We start from the raw sequence: 23,586 nt of genomic DNA, 5'->3' as shown, positions 1-23,586 counted from the left end.
TTTATTTTAAAAATTAATGAGTTAGTTGTACATACATTGTTTGTGTGTTCGTGAAACACATACAGTTGGCTCCTAAATAATGATGCATCTGGTACTATCGTCTTAATGTTTAAAGGGATACGTCAGGATTTTGGCAATGTAGCCCTTCACCTTCTTCCCCAGGGTCATATGAACTTGTGGATACCATGTGTGTTTCTGCGTGCAGTTTGGAGGTAGTTGCTAACTAGCGTTAGCGCAATGACTGGAAGTCTATGGTAACTGTTAGTAGATACCATGAACTTCGTCATTGCGAAAATGCTGATTAGCATTGGCTTTCGAAACTACCTCAAACATCCTTAATACAGATTTGTTTTTCTCATGAGCTCATCACTCTAAATGAAAAGGGCAGATCATTTCCAAAATCCTTAAGTATTCCTTTAAATTACATCAGAGGCCCAGAGCAGTTTCGGCAAGATAACAGACCCATCTGAGATGTGTACATATTAGGTAAAGAACCAAGGACTGCCATGACCCAAACACAGTATACTGTAACAGTAACTATGGATACTAGTTCAGTATCAAAAGTAATCAATGGACAGACAAATGACACCGGTTCATGTTTAAATGAGCGCTGTTTAATTGATTGGTAAATCAAAACGTGAAGAAAAAAAACATTCATAATTGGCTGACCACAACTTACTATCTTAAGTGGTTCCACACTGACAATAAAACTGGTAATAGACAGATGTAAAGTAGAGCATTTAGAGTCAGTGGTGAGAGCTACATTATACTTAAACACACATTAATACTTCATTTTATTCATTAAAAGTGCTCCTGTTAGATAGTCGTCTTAGATATAATGAAACAACCTTTTGGAACATGTATTTTCATTCCATTTTGAAAACATGCTGTTTTACATTTAACACTGCTCTGTTTATTTAGTAGGGTACATTGATCAGAATAAATTAAAGTCAAACCTACTTTTATATTCACCTAACATTGTGCTCTACTAAATAACAACATGGGTTCATATGAAGCAAACACTTGATTAGATCCCATGAAACATTTTCCATTGATAAGGCAAAGTAAAGAATCTAACACTAACAAATAAACGGATTCATTTTAGCCTTCTATATTAGTGAGAGCTGCAGGCTTCCTCCTAGAACACCATGGCCCAGTGGTCTTATTGCAAGAGACTTTGCATTTACTGAAGGCAGCAATTCAGCTGTCAGGTATGGTGCATGTTAAATTAGAAGTGGTTGAATAGCAGATCTCCAATACATTTGCTCAATATGCTTCAGCCAGTTGCCATAATGAATCTCACACATTCAATGTAACACATTCAAGAACAGTTTACAGGGGGAAAAGTCTCAAACATGATTCATCTCTGGAAATAAGACATAGGAACATTACAGGCATTTATTTCCCCTTTATATTAAAACAAAATGTCTTCACTTTAAAAAAAAATATACATCTTTCCTTGGCTTATCTACAGTAGAACAATACAAAATAGGCTATAAGTTCAAATAAAGATTCCAAAGCTGGATCATGAGCCAGAGCTAAACCCACTCAAAAGTATACTCTGGTGTTTCAAGCATGGTCTCCTTGTAAAACCAAGCTTTTCGAATTCACATCACAATACTTGTCTAAGGCCAATGACTAGAGCTAAACTTGGTGAAAGCAATTGATTCACATTGAACCATCTTTGCTCTTGAGCTCCAGGATATGAGTGTTTCAACACACCTGCAACCTGCTCTAGCAAACCAATCATGTTGACCTTCGGTGGCATGACTTATATTAAGACGTTGCGTCAAACACATTCCCCTATGTATTTATTTTGTCTTAGTTAAAATACATGAGCATTTTAACTAAGGTGGTTGGCAATGAGAAAGCAGGCTCAGAATAAGAAATTTATTTGTGAAGTACACTGGAAACATTAATAGTTATTGAATAATCAGGTTAGGTCACTCATTAAGCACAAGCTTCCAAATTGGAATGAACCAATTCATTCTTCATCGTGAGGTTTCTAAAACATCACATGATCGAGCTTCCTTTGAAAGGAAATGAACCCGGTGTTTGGGAGGGGCTGGTGCATTCATAAGCAGGAGGGTAGTGTATTAAATCACAGCAGCCTGTTCACTTTGACTCCCTTATCAACGAAGCAAGAGGAAACTAAGGCAAGTAAGACGACCTGGCACTGAAAAATAAATACCAAAAATGCAGTTAGAAAAATCACAAAAATACATTTCACATTTTTTTCTACACCTGTCCTGCTAAAAGAATGAACATAAACATGATACATTTGTCTTCAGAGTTAGTGGGCACATTTCCTAAGTAGCCAAATCGATAGCTGTAACCCAAAAGTTGAGCAATGTATTTCATGACTGCATTTCTGGATGACCAGGAGGCCAAACCTAGCCTGGAACCCAGACCTTTTTTGTGCTAACAATCCACTCCTTGCCATGTGTCATGGCAAACTGTTTGTTATATGACAGAGTGGTAAGGGGTGGAATGTTAGCAAAACAAGTCTGGATCCCAGGCTAGGCCAAACCCATTGCCCCAACAATCTGTCACCCTTGCCCGACACGTGAGTGGCAACACGTCTGGACATCATCAATGACACCCACCAACCAGTTTAATGTTTAAGAACACTAGAAGATTTGACAAAAGGGCCATTGCGTTTACTTTGCAGCTTCACTACTGTGGCTGGTGTGTGTATATTGATGTTAAACACCAGAAAGCTTTGCAAATATAAAGCATGCAGCATTTAGCTGAAGCAGCATAGGTGGCAATAACAGCAGCAAAAACCCAAAAGAACACATGAAACTGAACAACAGCTGTTTTAGTGAGCGCAAAGAAAAGAGGGAGGAGCCATGACAGGAAACAAGCCTTGATTAGATGTTAATGAAATGAGAATGACTTACCGTGCTTTATATTTGTAGACTATAAATCCTATAACACAAACAAAACCTGCAAAGAAAAAAGGAGAAGTTTGAATCCATGAGGTATTATTTAGGTAATTCTTACTTGGCATAGAGTTTAAAACATCAACATTCCTTCTCCTTACTGTGAACAACATTAATAAAAAATAATGGGATGTCAACAGAAAGGGGTATTGTTATAGGTTTGTATACCAGTAACAATAGAAAAGTATTACAAATAACTTTGTCTGTCCTGCAAGAAAAGGCTTGAACAGAATACTACCTAGGTAATAAAAATACACTTAGAAAAAAAAGAAACGTTCCTTTCTCAGGACCCTGTCTTTCAAAGATCATTTGTAAAAATCCAAATAACTTCAGATCATCATTGTAAAGGGTTTAAACACTGTTTCCCTTGCTTGTTCAATGACCCATAAACAATTAATGAGCATGCACCTGTGGAACGATCGTTAAGACACTAACAGCTTACAGACGGTAGGCAATTAAGGTCTCAGTTATGAAAACTTAGGACACTAAAGAGGCCTTTCTACTGACTCTGAAAAACACCAAAAGAAAGGTGCCCAGGGTCCCTGCGTGAACGTGCCTTAGGCATGCTGCAAGGAGGCATGAGGACTGCAGATGTGGCCAGGGAAATAAATTGCAATGTCCATACTGTGAGACGCATAAGACAGCGCTACAGAGAGACAGGACGGACAGCTGATTGTCCTCGCAGTGGCAGACCACGTGTAACAACACCTGCACAGGATCGGTACATCCGAACATCACACCTGCGGGACAGGTACAGGATGGCAACAACAACTGCCAGAGTAACACCAGGAATGCGCAATCCTTCCATCAGTGCTCAGACTGTCAGCAATAGACCGAGAGAGGCTGGACTGAGGCCTTTAGGCCTGTTGTCTGGTGAGGACCCGCCTTACATCACCGGCAACAACGTCACCTATGGGCACAAACCCACCGTCGCTGGACCAGACAGGACTGGCAAAAAGTGATCTTCACTGACAAGTTGCGGTTTTGTCTCACCAGGGGTGATGGTCGAATTCGCATTTATCATCGAAGGAATGAGCGTTACACCGAGGCCTGTACTCTGGAGCGGGATCGATTTGAAGGTGGAGGGTCCGTTGTGGTCTAGGGCGGTGTGTCACAGCATCATCGGACTGAGCTTGTTGTCATTGTAGGCAATCAACACTGTGCGTTACAGGGAAGACATCCTCCTTTCTCATATGGTACCCTTCCTGTAGGCTCATCCTGACATGACGCTCCAGCATGACAATGCCACCAGCCATACTGCTTGTTCTGTGTCTGATTTCCTGCAAGACAGGAATGTCAGTGTTCTGCCATGGCCAGCGAGGACCCCAGATCTCAATACAATCGAGCACGTCTGGGACCTGTTGGACCGGAGGGTGAGGGTTAGGGCCATTCCCCCCAGAAATGTCCGGGAACTTGCAGGTGCCTTGGTGGAAGAGTGGGGTAACATCTCACTGCAAGAACTGGCAAATCTAGTGCAGTCCATGAGGAGGAGATGCACTGCAGTACTTAAAGCAGCTGGTGGCTACACCAGATACTGACTGTTACTTTTGATTTTGATCCCCCCCTTTGTTCAGGGACACATTATTCAATTTCTGTTAGTCACATGTCTGTGGAACTTGTTAAGTTTATGTCTCAGTTGTTGAATCTTTTATTGTTCATACACATATTTACACATGTTAAGTTTGCTGAAAATAAACTCAGTTGACAGTGAGAGGACGTTTCTTTTTTTGCTGAGTATGTTAAAAAAATAAATTATTGGTACAGCAACATTGTTGCATGATGACTAGATTTGAAAACGTTCAACATAAAACCAAACAAATACTGCTTATCCCGTTCGTCTTTATAAGATGGAATATAGTACAATTCTTGTTTTATTTAACAGGTCACCATGTTGGACGGTTACTGTCATTATCCACACAAATTCTATAGCAACTTACCAAGTCCACCTAGAACACCCCCTACTATTTTCCATGTGTGGTCTGTAAGAGAAACAAACGAGGGAAGGAATATGCCATCATGAATTTGCAGTAATAATTAAATCATCACTTAATAGCCTAAATAATGCTTGAACCATCAAAGAGATCATATACAACACCAATAGATAGCTACTGGGAGACAGCTTACTGTTGTAACAACATATACACGGAGTGTAATTCATATTGAGTTGCCGCCCAATTGAGTTGCCGCACCAATGCTTCCCGCAGTTGTGTCAAGTTGGCTGGATGTCCTTTGGGTGGTGGACCATTTTTGATACATACTAAACTATTGAGCATGTAAAACCCAGCAGCATTGCAGTTCTTGACACAAACCGGTGCGCCTGGCACCATTCCCCGTTCAAAAGGCACCTACATTTTTTTGTCGTGCCTATTCACCTTCTGAATGGCACACACACAATCCATGTCTCAATTGTCTCAAGGCTTAAAAATCCTTCTTCAACCCGTCTCCTCCCCTTCATCTACACTGATTGAATTAACAAGACTTAACAAGTGATATCAATAAGGGATCATAGCTTTCACCTGGCCAGTCTATGTCATGGAAAGAGCATGTAAAACATCAATAGGTAGCTTACTGTTGGCCGCTGGGGGACTAGTGGGACCAGGTGCACCATCTGTTGTCAAAAGAGGTGATATTAGGGTTCACACACACACACTTAACACCAACAATTACAGCTTACTGAAGTTTGATAAATCAAATAAATTAAAAAGAATTAGATGTTAGAGGCATGGCATGCACAAACTAGTGTTCAATTTCAACACAGCCAATACTTTCTGTGTTCGAGGTAGTCTATGTGAAACATAACTCAAGGTAGGGTTCAGCCCTATGTGAATACAGATTGACTACTTGATAGGTACATTGGTACATTGTTACATACTGTATATTCAGATCACAAATCAATCCTTTGTCGTATCAGGTGAAGGAGAAAAGCCACCATAAACTACCACTTGTTGGCAGCCTGGTTCAATTTGAATCTATAATTCAAGTGTCAATTCAAGTTGAGACAAGAATATATCTTTGGACACAAATAAGTAGGGGAATTTAGCGAGCATAATAGGCTGTGTACTTCACAGTACCAATGACGATTCTCCACCTCAGCCAGACTGACATGCAACTTTGTGTGGAGGTAATTTGAAAGCCTCACCACAAACACACCACTGGCTTATTCTATTACCATAAAGGATCAAAGGTTAGGCTAATGAAGTCAGTTGAGGTGTTAGTAGGGCTGTGACGGTCCTGTAGCCAAATGACTGCAGGTCACTAATAACCATTCAAAATGTTTTTGGGAAACACATTATCGCCTAGTAAGGGGCTTTGGTTTTGTCAAAAGGGCTACAAAGTAATGCAATACAATTAAGCCGGTACTTATTTTTGTCTAGTCTGTCACAACACTTTCCCGTTGTGATCCCTCAAATGCTTTAGTCAGCCAGTGTGGTCTGAGGAGTAGAATGGTCTTGGACAAGATGGCTAATCATTCACAAATAAAGTGTTACTCAGCAGACCCTCAATGGAAGGTAAGCAGCTCACTAGACCATGGGAATGTTTGAATGGATCAAAAGGTCGAATTTGAACACCATTTTGTTTTAAATAGTAACCAACTTTGCTACTAAAAGCATTAGGGCTGTTCAGAGAAAAAAAAAAAAAAAAAAAACCTTGGTCTGTTCTTTCAACCATTGATTTTAAAACATGTATTTTTCCATATATAACCACACCTTGTGTTTTAATAAAATCAACTATGCATTGAGATTTTCTGATGCTTTAAACTAGAGGTCGACCGGTTAATCGGAATGGCCGATTAATCACGGCCAATTTCAAGTTCTCATAACAAAATCGGTAATCTGCATTTTTGGACACCGATTATGGCCGATTACATTGCACTCCACGAGGAGACTTCGTGGCAGGCAACTAACTACCTGTTATGCAATTGCAGCAAGGAACCAAGGTAAGGTGCAAGCTAGCATAAAATGTATATTATAAAAAAGAAATCAATCTTAACATAATCACTAGTTAAACTAGTAATATTGTGTAGTTATCTAGCTTGTCCTGCGTTGCATATAATCAATGCGGTGCCTGTTAATTTATCATTGAATCACAGCCTACTTGGCCAAATGGGTGATTTAACAAGCGCATTCACGAAAAAAAACACTGTCGTTGCACCAATGTGTACCTAACCATAAACATCAATGCCTTTCTTAAAATCATCACCCAAGTATATATTTTTAAACCTGCATATTTTGTTAATATTGCCAGCTAACATGAATCTCTTTTAACTAGGGAAATTGTGTCACTTCTCTTGCGTTCTGTGCAAGCCGAGTCAGGGTATATGCAGCAGTTTGGGCCGGCTGGCTCGTTGTGAACTGTGTGAAGACCATGTCTTCCTAACAAAGACCGTAATTAATTTGCCAGAATTTTACACAATTATGACATAACATTGAAGGTTGTGCAATGTAACAGCAATATTTAGACTTATGGATGCCATCTGATCACTGAAAGAAAAAACATTTTGTTTTAGAAATTATAGTTTCCGGATTTGACCATATAAATGACCTAAGGCTCGTATTTCTGTGTGTTATTATATTATAATTATGTCTATGATTTGATATTTGATAGAGCAGTCTGACTGAGCGGTGGTAGGCAGCAGCAGGCTCCTAAGCATTCTTTCAAACAGCACTTTCATGCATTTGCCAGCAGCTCTTCACTGTGCTTTAAGCATTGCGCTGTTTATGACTATCAACTCCCGAGATTAGGCTTGCAATAAATACTATAGTGCCTATAAAAACATCCAAAAGTCAAAAGGTATATGAAATACAAATGGTACAGAGAGAAATTGTCCTATAATAACTACAACCTAAAACTTCGTACCTGGGAATATTGAAGACTCAGGTTAAAAAGGAACCACCAGCTTTCATATGTTCTGAGCAAGGAACTTAAACGTTAGCTTTTTTACATGGCACATATTGCACTTTTACTTTCTTCTCCAACACTTTGTTTTTGCATTATTTAAACCAAATTTAACATGTTTCATCATTTATTTGAGACCAAATTGATTTTATTGATGTATTATTTTAAGTTAAAGCGTTCATTCAATATTGCTGTAATTGTCATTATTACAAATATATATATTTAAAAAAAAATACATACATATACATACATACATACATACATACATATACACACACACATACATATACACACACACATACATATACACACACACATACATATACACACACACAACAAATATTTATTAATTATAATTTTTTTGTATTTTTTTATTTGGCCGATTAATCGGTATCAGCTTTTTTTTGGTCCTCCCAATAATTGGTATTGAAAAATCATAAATCGGTCGACCTCTACTTTAAACTCACGGTGATGAAAAAACACAAATGACTTAAGAGTGAGCCAGAGATCAAGATAACCATAAGGGAAAAAAGGTAACCTGTCCGACCATCCTCCTTTCCACTCCTACTGACATTCAGAAATTCTGCAGTTACTCTCCTGAAGTTGCCAGTAATAGGCTACACGAGGAGTCTGCAAACTTTCACATGTGGAATTCCAATTTATTTGACCATTTCTACTGATCTGCGTGCCAAGTTATTGTTTTCATATGCACTATTTGCGTGGTACAGTTTAATTTAATTTATAATAACGTCTTCGTATCTCAATCTTTGTCATGTTATTAAACAAAATTCTATCCAAATGAAAATTCTACAACCCTAAAAAGTAACATCTATTGCCAACTACGTAAAAGCATTGCATTCTGCCGGTAGAAAATATCCTGATGAAAAATAAATATCCTATAAATTACAGGCTAAGCATGGCCAGTCTGCAACAAACTTGAAACATTGTATCAACTATTAACTTGGGTCCAGACTGACATTGTATAAAATATTTTGGGCCCCTCAAGAGTTTGCTGCACCAGTGAGCTCAGGACAGACACAGCTCTAGGGAATTTGCGCAAGGGATAAAAATGATTCAGGTAGGCCTATTTTATGAAATTTCCACTGGATCAGAGCATACATTTTCCCCTTTCACGCTAAGTGGTTCTCGAAAGGGAGAGAGCTGGAAAGATATTTAAAATGCATTGAGGAACTATTGTCATGCTCAATGGATGTAAAAACATACTTTGTTTTCTTGCTGTTTGAGGTGAAGAGAGAGTGCGCATTCTGGAGGGAGACGTGCATTGTGCAGCCACACTCCCCTTCTTGGACTGTGCCATCCCTGCGGCCTCCGCAATGGATTTGCCTCGGCCTCCGCAATAGATTCGTTCACTGAGATGGTCGTGAATAAGACCGGTGTCGTGTGCCGTATAAATAAATACATTTATTTTACTGCTCGACTAAATTTAAAAAAATAATCTTGGTCGACCAACAGCCCATTATTGACCAGACAATCAACCAGTCAAATAATTGGGGTCAGCCCTAAAAAAAACATGCAGGTGAGTAGCAAGGAATGGACTAGAAGGAAATAATAGATGGAAATCAAAATGACCAAATCCAAACTAATGCATACTGGGAAAATAATTACCTGAGGTTGCTATGCACAGCCATGCATATGGTGAAAAATAATGATTAGCATGAAGACTAGGCCTACCACACATACTATTTTGTGTTATCAAAATAGTCTCAACATGTTTACATAAGATAGGGTCAATTCAGAAAGTCAGTTTGCTGACATATTTGTCTTCTGGTCCTAAACACCAAATGACGCACAAAATGTCTAAGTTCAAATATAGGTTAAAGTGTGTTAAATAACAAACACCGAAACAAGTCTTACCTTTGCATGTGGGAATAGAAGCTGACCAGCCTTCTATTTCACATGTCAGACTGGCCTCTCCAATCATCTTATATCCATCGTTGCACTTATACGTCACAAAAGACTTGTGCTTGTAGGGGGGCAGACGACCTTCAATCCTAACGCCATTCTCAACAACAGGAGCAGGACATGAAACCACTGCAGATGTAAACAAAGAGCAATTTCGTTAGCTACTGTTGTGAACAAGGTGGGCCCAAGTCTCTCATTAGTTTTAGGCTATTTGAAGGCAATATCACAATTTTGCTATAGACACTTATTTATGAATTCTGGAACTTGGCCTTCAAAAATAAGCTAGAGTTTTTGTTTTACTCTTCGTCTGAGCTTAATGTTGCATCATGGTTTTTAGAGTAGGCCAACAGTACACATAAACCATGTTTTAGACTGCTCTATTGTTAAGGGAATTTTTATCAATGATGACTAATTATGTATACATTTCAATCAGGACTGACTAATCCGAATACTATTATGTTACTATACATGTACTAATCAGAATACTAAATGTTACTGTATATGTATGAGTTTTCATTCTTGATCCCAGTACTGAAAATAATGTGTGTGTGTGAACGTGGGCAAAAGTTAGAACAATGACGGTCTGTTCCTTGGTACAAATGAATGAACTATCTCCAGACTGTCTAGAATGCTTATCTACACTGACTGACCTTGGCTCTAGGCGAGGAGGGAAGGCTTGAGAGCTATAGGGCCTTTCTACCAGTGTCAAGAAGAGACGGAACATTTAGAAAACGCTGACGTCATTTTCAGTTTATAACCTGTGGTAAAATGTGTATGAACTCAGTACTCTTGATTAAAGGCTGTTACTTGACTTAAGACTGGGGCTCTGTCCATTCCTATAAAATAAGGTCTTACAAATCCTTCTGAATTGACTGAGTGTTTAATTTAATTGGGTATTAAAACAGAGGAATTAAATTCCTTCAACATCTATTAGCCTGTGTTGTATGTTAATACAACGGGTGGGTCTAATCCTGAATGGATAAAACTACATTCCGGCCTGTGTATTTCACAAGATACCACCTGCTAATCTATTTACTATGTTCCATCGCACTGTGCAATCCACTGTCTCATCAACCCTGCCAGGAAATGTATAACTAATGGCGCGGAAGGAGATGGCTGCCGTTTTAAGATCCCGTAACCAATTGTGCATGTTTTTGCGTTATTTGTAAGTTATTTTGTTGATGATGTTTCTGCCACCGTGTCTTATGACCGAAAAGAGCTTCAAGATATCAGGACAGTGATTACTCACCCCGTACTGGGGGAATACTTTTCTTCAATTTACTTCAGACGCCAGACAAGGCCCTCATCCCTGTAATTCGCAGGAGAAAGAGACAGAGGTATCGTGGACGAAGATCCGGGTGCCTTGTTAGGATCCGTCGCCGAAAGGGTATTCTACCTTTACCATCGTTCCTATTAGACAACGTGCAATCAATCGATAATAAAATAGAGACAAACTACGATCACGTATATCCTACCAACGGGACATTAAAAACTGTAATATCTTACGTTTCACCGAGTTGTGGCTGAACGACGACATTAATAAACATACAGCTGGTGGGTTTGAAGCTTTTTCAGGAGGATAGAACAGCGGCCTCTGATAAGACAAGGGGTGGCGGTCCATGTATATTTGTAAACAACAGCTGATGCACGAAATCTAAGGAAGTCTCAAGGGTTTGCTCGCCTGAGGTAGAGTCTCTCATAAGCTGTAGACCACACTATTTGCCAAGAGAGTTTGTGTATTTATCAAAGCTGTCTAAATACCACCGCAAACCAATACTGGCACTAAGACCGCACTGAATGAGCTATACACAGCCATTAGCAAACAGGAAAACACTCATCCAGGGAAGGCGCTCCTAGTGGCCGGGGACTTCAATGCAGGGAAACTTAAATCCATTTTACCTAATTTCTAATCAGCATGTTAAATGTGTAACCAGAGGAATGAATATATATATATATATATATATATATATATATACACACATATATATACATATATATATATACACATACATATACATATATATACATATACATATATACACACACACACATATATACACATACATACATACATATATAGACCACCTTTACTCCACACACAGAAGCGTACAAGCTCTCCCTCGCCCTCCATTTGGCGGGGGATATCTGACCAAAATTCTATCCTTCTGATTCCTGCTTACAAACAAAAACTAAAGCAGAAAGCACCAGTGACTCAGTCAATAAGGAAGTGGTCAGATGAAGCAGATGCTAAGCTACAGGACTGTTTTGATAGCACAGACTGGAATATGTTCCGGAATTCTTCTGATGGCATTGGGGAGGACACCATATCAGTCACTGGCTTCATCAATAAGTGCATCGATGATGTCATCCCCACAGTGACAGTACGTACATACCCCAACCAGAAGCCATGGATTACAGGCAACATCCGTACTGAATTAAGCGCGAGCATGCGCTGACCAACTGGCAAGTTGCTCCCGAATGGTGCAGTGGCCTAAGGCACTGCATCCCAGTGCTTGAGACGTCACTACAGACACCCTGGTTTGAATCCAGGCTGTATCACAACCGTGATTGAGATAGGGCGGCGCCTAACTTGCCCAGCGTTGTCCGGGTTTGGCCAGTGTAGGCCGTCATTGTAACTAAAAATTTGTTCCTAACCGACTTGCCTAGTTAAATAAATAAGTGTCCTAACTGACATATTCAACCTATCCCTGACAGAGTCTGTAATACCAACATGTTTCAAGCTGACCACCATAGTCCCTGTGCCCAAGAACACTAAGAACTTGCATAAATGACTACCAACCCATAGCACTCACATCTGTAGCCATGAAGTGCTCTGAAAAGGCTGATCATGTCTCACATCAACAATATCCCAGAAACCCACTCCAATTGGCATACCGCCCCAGCAGATCCACAGACAACGCAATCTCTATTGCACTCCACACTGCCCTTTCCCACCTGGACAAAAGGAACACCTATGTGAGAATGCTATTCATTGACTACAGCTCAGCATTCAGACCCATAGTGCCCTCAAAGCTCATCTCTAAGCTAAGGACCTGGGACTAAACACCTCCCTCCGCAACTGGATCCCGGACTTCCTGACAGGCCTCCCCCAGGTGGTAAGGGTAGGTAACACCACATCCGCCATGCTGATCCTCAACACAGGGCCCCTCAGGGGTGCGCGCTCAGTCCCCTCCGTACTCCCTGTTCACTCATGACTGCATGGCCAGGCATGACTCCAACACCATCGTCAAGTTTGCTGATGGCGCCGACAGAGATGGCCGCCTCGCTTCATGTTCCTAGGAAACTATGCAGTTTTTTGTTTTTTACGTGTTATTTCTTACATTAGTACCCCAGGTCATCTTAGGTTTCATTACATACAGTCGAGAAGAACTACTGAATATAAGATCAGCGTCAACTCACCATCAGTACAACCAAGAATATGATTTTCGCGAAGCGGATCCTGTGTTCTGCCTTTCAACCAGGACAACGGAATGGATCCCAGCCGGCGACCCCAAAAAAATGAGGCGGTCTTCAGGTCAGACTCCGGAGACGGGCACATCGTGCACCACTCCCTAGCATTCTTTTCGCCAATGTCCAGTCTCTTGACAACAAGGTTGATGAAATCCGAGCAAGGGTAGCATTCCAGAGGGACATCAGAGACTGTAACGTTCTTTGCTTCACGGAAACATGGCTCACTGGAGAGACGCTATCGGAGGCGGTGCAGCCAGCGGGTTTCTCCACGCATCGCACCGATAGAAACAAACATCTTTCTGGTAAGAAGAGGGGCGGGGGCGTATGCCTTATGGCTAACGAGACGTGGTGTGATCACAGAAACATACAGGAACTCAAATCCTTTTGTTCACCTGATTTAGAATTCCTCACAATCAAATGTCGACCGCATTATCTACCAAGAGAATTCTCTTCGATTATAATCACAGCCGTATATATTCCCCCTCAAGCAGACACATCGATGGCTCTGAACAAACTTTATTTGACTCTTTGCAAACTGGAATCCATACATCCTGAGGCTGCATTCATTCTAGCTGGGGATTTTAACAAGGCTAATCTGAAAACAAGACTCCCTAAATTGTATCAACATATCGATTGCGCAACCAGGGCTGGAAAAACCTTGGATCATTGTTATTCTAACTTCCGCGACACATATAAGGCACTGCCCCGCCCTCCTTTCGGAAAAGCTGACCACTACTCCATTTTGCTGATCCCTGCCTACAGACAGAAACTAAAACAAGAAGCTCCCACGCTGAGGTCTGTCCAACGCTGGTCCGACCAAGCTGATTCCACACTCCAAGACTGCTTCCATCACGTGGACTGGGATATGTTTCGTATTGCGTCAGATAACAACATTGACGAATACGCTGATTCGGTGTGCGAGTTCATTAGAACATGCGTTGAAGATGTCGTTCCCATAGCAACGATTAAAACATTCCCTAACCAGAAACCGTGGATTGATGGCAGCATTCGCGTGAAACTGAAAGCGCGAACCACTGCTTTTAATCAGGGCAAGGTGACTGGTAACATGACCGAATACAAACAGTGCAGCTATTCCCTCCGCAAGGCTATCAAACAAGCTAAGCGTCAGTATAGAGACAAAGTAGAATCTCAATTCAACGGCTCAGACACAAGAGGTATGTGGCAGGGTCTACAGTCAATCACGGACTACAAGAAGAAAACCAGCCCAGTCACGGACCAGGATGTCTTGCTCCCAGGCAGACTAAATAACTTTTTTGCCCGCTTTGAGGACAATACAGTGCCACTGACACGGCCTGCAACGAAAACATGCGGACTCTCCTTCACTGCAGCCGAGGTGAGTAAAACATTTAAACGTGTTAACCCTCGCAAGGCTGCAGGCCCAGACGGCATCCCCAGCCGCGCCCTCAGAGCATGCGCAGACCAGCTGGCCGATGTGTTTACGGACATATTCAATCAATCCCTATACCAGTCTGCTGTTCCCACATGCTTCAAGAGGGCCACTATTGTTCCTGTTCCCAAGAACGCTAAGGTAACTGAGCTAAACGACTACCGCCCGTAGCACTCACTTCCGTCATCATGAAGTGCTTTGAGAGACCATATCACCTCCACCCTACCCGACACCCTAGACCCACTCCAATTTGCTTACCGCCCAAATAGGTCCACAGACGATGCAATCTCAACCACACTGCTCTAACCCATCTGGACAAGAGGAATACCTATGTGAGAATGCTGTTCATCGACTACAGCTCGGCATTCAACACCATAGTACCCTCCAAGCTCGTCATTAAGCTCGAGACCCTGGGTCTCGACCCCGCCCTGTGCAACTGGGTACTGGACTTCCTGACGGGCCGCCCCCAGGTGGTGAGAGTAGGCAACAACATCTCCACCCCGCTGATCCTCAACACTGGGGCCCCACAAGGGTGCGTTCTGAGCCCTCTCCTGTACTCCCTGTTCACCCACGACTGCGTGGCCACGCACGCCTCCAACTCAATCATCAAGTTTGCGGACGACACAACAGTGGTAGGCTTGATTACCAACAACGACGAGACGGCCTACAGGGAGGAGGTGAGGGCCCTCGGAGTGTGGTGTCAGGAAAATAACCTCACACTCAACGTCAACAAAACTAAGGAGATGATTGTGGACTTCAGGAAACAGCAGAGGGAACACCCCCCTATCCACATCGATGGAACAGTAGTGGAGAGGGTAGTAAGTTAAGTTCCTCGGCATACACATCACAGACAAACAGAATTGGTCCACTCACACAGACAGCATCGTGAAGAAGGCGCAGCAGCGCCTCTTCAACCTCAGGAGGCTGAAGAAATTTGGCTTGTCACCAAAAGCACTCACAAACTTCTACAGATGCACAATCGAGAGCATCCTGGCGGGCTGGATCACCGCCTGGTACGGCAACTGCTCCGCCCACAACCGTAAGGCTCTCCAGAGGGTAGTGAGGTCTGCACAACACATCACCGGGGGCAAATTACTGCCCTCCAGGACACCTACACCATCCGATGTTACAGGAAGGCCATAAAGATCATCAAGGACAACAACCACCCGAGCCACTGCCTGTTCACCCCGCTATCATCCAGAAGGCGAGGTCAGTCCAGGTGCATCAAAGCTGGGACCGAGAGACTGAAAAACAGCTTCTATCTCAAGGCCATCAGACTGTTAAACAGCCACCACTAACATTGAGTGGCTGCTGCCAACACACTGACTCAACTCCAGCCACTTTAATAATTGGAATTGATGGGAAATGATGTAAAATATATCACTAGCCACTTTAAACAATGCTACCTAATATAATGTTTACATACCCTACATTATTCATCTCATATGTATACGTATATACTGTACTCTATATCATCTACTGCATCCTTATGTAATACATGTATCACTAGCCACTTTAACTATGCCACTTTGTTTACATACTCATCTCATATGTATATACTATACTCGATACCATCTACTGTATCTTGCCTATGCTGCTCTGTACCATCACTCATCCATATATCTTTATGTACATATTCTTTATCCCCCGTGTATAAGACAGTAGTTTTGGAATTGTTAGTTAGATTACTTGTTGGTTATTACTGCATTGTCGGAACTAGAAGCACAAGCATTTCGCTACACTCGCATTAACATCTGCTAACCATGTGTATGTGACAAATAAAATTTGATTTGACAACCACGATGAGACAGCCTATAGGGAGAAGGTCAGAGACCTGGCTGTGTGGTGCCAGGACAACAACCTCTCCCTCAACGTGATCAAGACCAAGGAGATGATTGTGGACTACAGGAAAAGGAGGACCATGCACGCCCCCATTCTCATCAACGGGGCTGCAGTGGAGCAGGTTGAGAGCTTCAAGTTCCTTGGTGTCCACATCACCAACAAACTAACAGGTTCCAAGCACACAAAGACAGTCGTGAAGAGGACTAAATAAAGCTAACTAGAAAACAGCTTAAACAAATGCAAATGCAGCTACTTTGCTGTTATTCTGGCTGCACTTTGACGTGACTAAGTTAGCCGTAGTTGGCTAGCAAGCAAGCAAGCAAGGGATAAGACCATTGCCAGCCAGTATGGCATTTAGAACTAACAACTGGGTCGCGTCCATAGACACAGAACAAAAGACTGAATGACTGGTTTGCGTATCTAGCAATCCTACATTTGTGTCAGGAATATGTCTTGTGGAAGGATGACATAGTATGAAGAAATGAATCAAAATAACGGTTTTTATTTTTTTTATATGTCAATCACTATTTGAATATGTTGGTAACTCGTTGTATAAAAGTGATAATGTCCTCGACGCCGGTGTTTGGAGGATATATTGGCACGGTTTGCCGGCACTCGACGAAAACGAACAACATTCGTGCCAATACATTCTTCAAACACCGGCTTCTCGGGCATTATCACTTAAATGTCTCACGCACATCTCCGCTTATGTTATTTCTTTGTATCAGGCTAGATAGTGATATTTTTGTAATTAAGAAAAATATGTTCAGATGAGGTCATCTGGACCCTGACATTGCTCATGATTGTGTGGTAGAAGGGGGGAAAAAGGCAAGCTTTCAACGTACTTTTACACTCCGGTGGAGCTGGCTGGAATTCTCCTTCCTTTTCACAGACTATGGATTTAGTTCCAACCAGAGTGAATTCCTTCTCACAGCTATATTCCACAACACTTCTATAGTGGTACACGTCATCAGGTGGGATAACAAGTCCACCGTTGACAATGGTGGGGGGCTTTCCACACTTCACCACTGCAGAGTAGAACACAACAGCAGTTATGAACAGTTTTGATCTTGGCACAAGCATAGAACTGTTTAAGATATTGTTATTTTGACTTGACTAACCTTCACATACAGGAACTCTGCCATCCCAGCCTTCAACCATACAGTTCCTTACACCGCTGCCCACAAGCATATAGCTGAAAAAGATTACACAATATGAGACAGTATTTGGACCATTGGTTTTGGGATAGCAAGGGGTTACAACATACTGTTCACTGATCATGATATCATAAGCTTTACAAACATTTCCTTTAGCTTTTAGGGACAAAAAGTATTAGGCCTGCAAATTGTGAACTTTGTGAAACATGACATGTTAAAGTACTCAGTTGAGCCCTATTAAAGAATGAGAGTGTGCACGCACAAGAGAGAGCGAGAGAGGGGAGGCAAATAGCCTTGCACTGACCCAGTGTCACAGGTAACAGCAGCTCTGGCACCGAACAGAATGCCTTCATCGAGAATATAGTTGCCATTCATCACTTCTCCTGGGTGGCCACATGACTTTCCTGAAAACCATGAAGAAAACTAGTCACTCATGTACAGAGGAAATATAGGCTAGCTTGGAATATACTTGTTTTGTGCAAACATGCCACTCCATGTCATATGCCAAACATATTGGCATATGACATGGAGTGTCAAGGAGTGGAATTTTTTGCACAAAACAAGTCTGGATTCCAGGCTAGGCTTAGGCTAGTATTTCACTGAGTTTTATGGATGGGCAATGAATATATCAACTTTTTACCACAACAATAAATACAATTATTGGAATTACTTGTGCATGTCAGTGTCACTGTACTCCACACGCCAGCAGTACAGGTGACTGATCGAGACCCTCCTGCACGGGCATATCCAATTTCACACTCAAAACTTGCGATTGTTCCCTCTCCAAATGTCTCTTTGGTGATGAAGGCTTCTGTCAAAACCATGTTGGGCTTTCCTATGGGTTTGGAGCATTCTTGAGCTGAAAGATGTGGAAGAAAGAGTTCATGTTAATGACCAAGGCAGCCAAATGCAGGAGTCAAAACCTTTAAACCATAGACTGTAGACAGGGTGAGTTGCATAGAAATATAACTGATTCTAGTTGACCCTACCTTGAACAGGAAGAACCATGAAGGCAAGTTGTACCATCCCTATTATCAAGGACCAACAGACGTATTTAGAAGGCAGCATGACGTCTTCTTTTCCCGTAACAAGCAGCAACACACGATTTCCTGGATTGGTTTGTTTGTTCGAGTAAAGTTCCCCACCTAAACGGATGATCTTCTCGCAATATCCACTTTTCGTAATCAGACTGTGTTGACATGGAAAGAGACACCATTATGTTAATGTTAGCCGGGGGTGGGTATAATTTCTGGAACGTTCCAACAGGAATCCGTTCCAAAAACGTCGTAAATAACAAGGTTGCCAACAAACAACGCATACAAAGTTGTATAGCGGCAGTGTAAAATACCAGGTAGAGAGCGGGCAATTTTGTTGAGTTTTTCACTCACCACGTTTATTCCGAAAAATGTCTGTCCTCACTCTGGTAGCCTATGGACAAACAATAATAAGCTACGTGGTGAGTTGATGCCTATTCGGCAGCTAGTTAGCTAGGTGAATTGATCATGCTACTTTGTATGCGTTTGTTGGCATCTTTGTTATTCACGAAGATTTTGGAACAGTTTCCTGTTGGAACGTTCCACATTATACCCACCCGTTAGCTGGCACTGGGTGGAACCTGCGAGATATCTAGCCTGGCTAATTAGCTAACGTTAACTGGATCAGTTAACTACCGTGTTTGCGTACATGGCACTGTCTATAACAAATAAGTCATAATGCCAAATAGACCGTTGTTTGTAGGATATTGGCACGGGTGTTAAGACCTGAGAAGAAGTCTATACAAATCTCCTCAGATAAACTCAATGTTAGTCTAAAATAAAATGTGAGATAATGTCTAGATGCTTTTTATAGTGGAGAACAAGTTTAGAATTTGCCTGGCAGGGTTGATGATGAGGCATTTTAACGTGGAAAAGACACCGTCTGGAATGCGCTTTTAACCAAACAGCATTCAGGATTAGACCCACCCGTTGTATAATATCCAATAATTATCAGCTATGGTATTTGGAAAAGTCTTACCTTTATTGTTCAAAGTCTGTATGCTTTCTTCAAAATCCAACTGTCAGTCTGTCTAGCAGTAGCAAATGTACGTTTGTGTTGCGCATTTTCTTCTTCTTTGGTGAGGTTTAACGACGGTTGGCATCCAATATGTTGCATTAACGCCACGGACTGGAGTAAAAATCCGTTATACTTTGCTCTACAACAACGGAAAAGGGGGGGAATGCGCTACAACAACGGAAAAGGAGGGGGAATGCGCTACAACAACGGAAAAGGAGGGGGAATGCCCAACCTACTAACCCTACACCCCAATCCACTATTGTGACCCTATTTGATCCTACACCAGGCCACCTGCCTGGGAGGACAGGAGACTACCATTTAATATCCCCTGTGGCTCTTCTGCAGTTAAATCACAGACAGAACAATGAGACAGCTGTACAATGAGACGGCTGTATAAATGTGAAGCAGTGGCCGGCAGTAGGAGATGGAACCAGATGGATTTTGGCCGACATTCTGCTAATTTACTCATCAACTAAACATTTGATTTCAATACAGTTTTCTCTTCCCAAACCTACAATCTGTTATGAATAGAGTGGACACATGTTTGTAGACTTTACCCTTTGCCAAAGTTTTAAAAAGTGTTGTTGTTTAGGAGTGCAAAGGCGAATTGACTTATTGCACACGCTCTCTTCACCGAGTATGCGTCCCCAGCGGAAATGCGCCAATAGGATCTCGCTAGCTCGTTCTTGGCTCTGCCCACCTCCTTGCTTGTTCTGCCCACTATGACTCATTTGTTCCCAATTGAAAGGACAGACTGTTGTCTAGCTTGATTTTGTTATAAAAAAAATATTCGATTAAATGTTGTAATAGCAAGTACTTTTCTGCAGCTGTCACCACAACACCTATTTTCTGTGACTTAAGGTCCATTCCTACGGTACAGTTGATAACCATGACCGCTTCAAAGCCAACCTTACTGAAGTACATTTCATTCATTATCTTATCACTCTGTGCAGTTTCACCACGTTCTCCACCGGGGTCAGTGTCGCACCAGACGGCGGGCATCATCGGTCCCGGGAATCTTCCGTTTCACCCCTGCCTTTACACAGGTAATCACTCCTTTCAATGGTGCACTTTTCTTCATCACAAGACCACTTCTTGACCACCACATATATATATTATTATACCTTTATTTAACTAGGCAAGTCAGTTAACAAATTCTTGTTTTCAATGACGGCCTAGGAACAGTGGGTTAACTGCCTTGTTCAGGGGCAGAACGACAGATTTGTACCTTGTCAGCTCAGGATTCGATCTTGCAACCTTTCGGTAACTAGTCCAATAAGGTAAGATTTTTCATGAAGTGCTTTGAGAGGCTAGTTAAGGATCATATTATCTCCACCTTACCCAACACCTTAGACCAGTGGGGTGGGGGGATACATTTGGGGATAGAAAAATGCATTTTGTGTAAACTTAAACCGCTAAAACCGATTTTAAAAATATATATATATTTTGTAATATAATGGACATTTTCCAATAACAGCCCATCATTTTTCAGAATTTACAATCAACACAATAAAAGCTAGACAATAAGGCCCCCATTGATTTTGTTAAAATGTTTGAGAATAACACAGCATTCGACATGTCAAAATGCGTAGAATGCTGCCAAATGTTCTCTACCTCAAGGCAAAATGTATAGAATTGCAGAAAATTGGCTTTAACAGTTTTAAACTTTATTACAGCTCCATGGCAGGATGTGTGGAATTGCAGGAGACTAGCTTTGAAACTGCAAAAATGTATCTTCGCTGCCAAGATAACTTTTTTTTACTTATTCTTTGGTCTGAATGTTTTTTCACCACTCAACCCTTATGGTGGGTCACGACTCAAAATACCCCTCCCCTACACTAATTACAATTTGCATACCGCCCCAAAAGATCCATGGATAATGCGATCGCCATTGCACTGCACACTGCCCTATCCCATCTGGACAAGAAGAATACCTGTGTAAGAATGCTGTTCATCGGCTACAGTTAAGGCTTCTACGCCATAATGCCCTCCAAGCTCATCACTAAGCTTGGGAATCTTCGTCTGAAACCCGCCCTGTGCAACTGGGTCCTGGACTTGCTGACCCTCAACTGATCCACAACACAGGAGCCCCACAAGGGGACGTGCTCAGCTCCCTCCTGTACTCAGCATAGAGAGCACACCCCCATCCACATCGATGAGGCCTTAGTGGAGAGGTTGAAAAGCTTCATGTTCCTCAGCATGCACATCCCTGACAATCTGAAATGGTCCATCCACACAGACAGTGTAGTGAAGAAAGTGCAACAGCGCTTGGCCCCTCAGACCCTGCACCGTTGAGAGCATCTTGTCAGGCTGTATCACCGCCTGGTACAGCAATTGTACATTCCTCAACCGTAGGGCTCTCCAGAGGGTGGTGCGGTCAGCCCAACGCATCACCAGGGGCACACTTCCTACCCACCAGGACATACAGTATACAGCACCCAGTGTCACAGGAAGGCCAAGAAGAGTATCAAGGACCTCCGCCACCGGAGCCACGGCCTGTTCACCACACTACCATCTAGAAGGCAGAGACAGTACAGGTGCATCAAAGCTTGGACCGAGAGACTGAATAACAGTTTCTATCTCAAGGCCATCAGACTGTTAAATAGTCAACACTAGCTGGCCTCCGACAAGTCTACTACCCTGAACTTAGTCACTGTTACTAGCCGGTTACCACCTGGTACTCAACCCTGCACCTTAGAGACTGCTGTCCTATGTACATAGTCATTGAACACTGGTCACTTTAATCATCTTTACATACTTTTTTTTACGCACATCATATGTATATACTGTATTCTAGTCGAGGCTCATCTTATATAACTGCTGCTGTAAACATATTTTCTATTCATATATTGTCCATAATGTCTATACACACCATCATATACAATATGTGTGTATGCGACCAATACATTTGATATGATTTGAATTGAAAACGCACATAATCTAACGCCTGCCTCAGACCACTCGTAGAACAGCTAAGTGCATCGTTTGATGCTTCGTTTTTTTGCCCTCCCTTGTCACTTTTATACACAGAAGAGCTCTGCCAAACACAGAATCAATCACATGGTTTATCCACCTCTCTCTGACCTCCAATAACTTCAAAACAAAGTTGCCAATGTCTTTGCAATAGATACAAACCAGCAACGTATAAAATGATGGTTCATGCAAGACAACGTGAGTTAGCAATAGCATCACCTGCCCATGTGGGAAAGCCTACATAAGATAAATGACAAGACAATTAAAACAACGCATAGCTGAACACCGCAGCTCAATCAGGTGTAAGAACACTGACTATCCAGTAGCAGCTCACATCCTATCTCTTCCCTCAAATACACAGGTATCGAGCATGTTCCCCTACCAAGGAGAGGAGGTAACATTGAGACCCTACTACTACAGAGGGAGGCCTCCTGGTTATCCTAACCAACATTGACCCCTAGTGGTCTGAATATTGCCTTTGATCTCAGGCCCTTCTTATGAATAATTATCTTTTATTAACAAGTCTTATAAATGAATATATTATTTCTACAGCTTATCAGCGTACACCCAATATGTTCCCCCTGTTGATGAGGCTTATAATGGGGCGGCAGGGTAGCCTAGTGGTTAGAGTGTTGGACTAGTAACCGGAAGGTTGCGAGTTCAAACCCCCGAGCTGACAAGGTACAAATCTGTCGTTCTGCCCCTGAACAGGCAGTTAACCCACTGTTCCCAGGCCGTCATTGAAAATAAGAATTTGTTCTTAACTGACTTGCCTGGTTAAATAAAGGTAAAAAAAAAAAAATAAAAAAAAATAATGCATTATGGTTGAACCAAAACGATACAAATTAAATATATATGTGAAATTAAATTAAACAATAATGTATGTAGATGCTAATATTATGTACAATATCTAATTATG

The 23,586-nt window shown here is 41.8% G+C and overlaps 1 protein-coding gene and 1 long non-coding RNA gene across 3 annotated transcripts; one reads left to right on the top strand and one right to left on the bottom strand.

Moving 5' to 3' along the window:
- Positions 1 to 594: 594 nt before the first annotated feature.
- LOC100136105 (complement receptor-like) lies at positions 595 to 19,812 on the bottom strand. Its single transcript, NM_001124404.1, is given in 11 exon segments — positions 595 to 2,176; positions 2,904 to 2,949; positions 4,883 to 4,924; positions 5,515 to 5,553; positions 9,717 to 9,893; positions 17,331 to 17,513; positions 17,607 to 17,680; positions 17,947 to 18,046; positions 18,313 to 18,501; positions 18,632 to 18,831; positions 19,656 to 19,812. Coding segments are annotated over 10 exon segments (954 nt in total). The 5' UTR covers positions 18,711 to 18,831; positions 19,656 to 19,812; the 3' UTR covers positions 595 to 2,151.
- On the top strand, positions 18,895 to 23,263 carry LOC110492087. Of its 2 annotated transcripts, none has more exons than XR_005036531.1 (3): positions 18,895 to 19,098; positions 20,648 to 20,740; positions 20,874 to 23,263. It is a non-coding gene; the product is annotated as an uncharacterized LOC110492087 (long non-coding RNA). The 2 variants fall into 2 exon arrangements; XR_002468947.2 differs by lacking the exon at positions 18,895 to 19,098 and adding an exon at positions 20,368 to 20,568.
- Positions 23,264 to 23,586: the final 323 nt, after the last annotated feature.

Source organism: Oncorhynchus mykiss, chromosome 16 (assembly GCF_013265735.2).
Source record: "Oncorhynchus mykiss isolate Arlee chromosome 16, USDA_OmykA_1.1, whole genome shotgun sequence".
NCBI lineage: Eukaryota > Metazoa > Chordata > Actinopteri > Salmoniformes > Salmonidae > Oncorhynchus > Oncorhynchus mykiss.
Note: the sequence above shows the minus strand (reverse complement) of the source record. Positions and strands in the feature narration are given on the sequence as shown.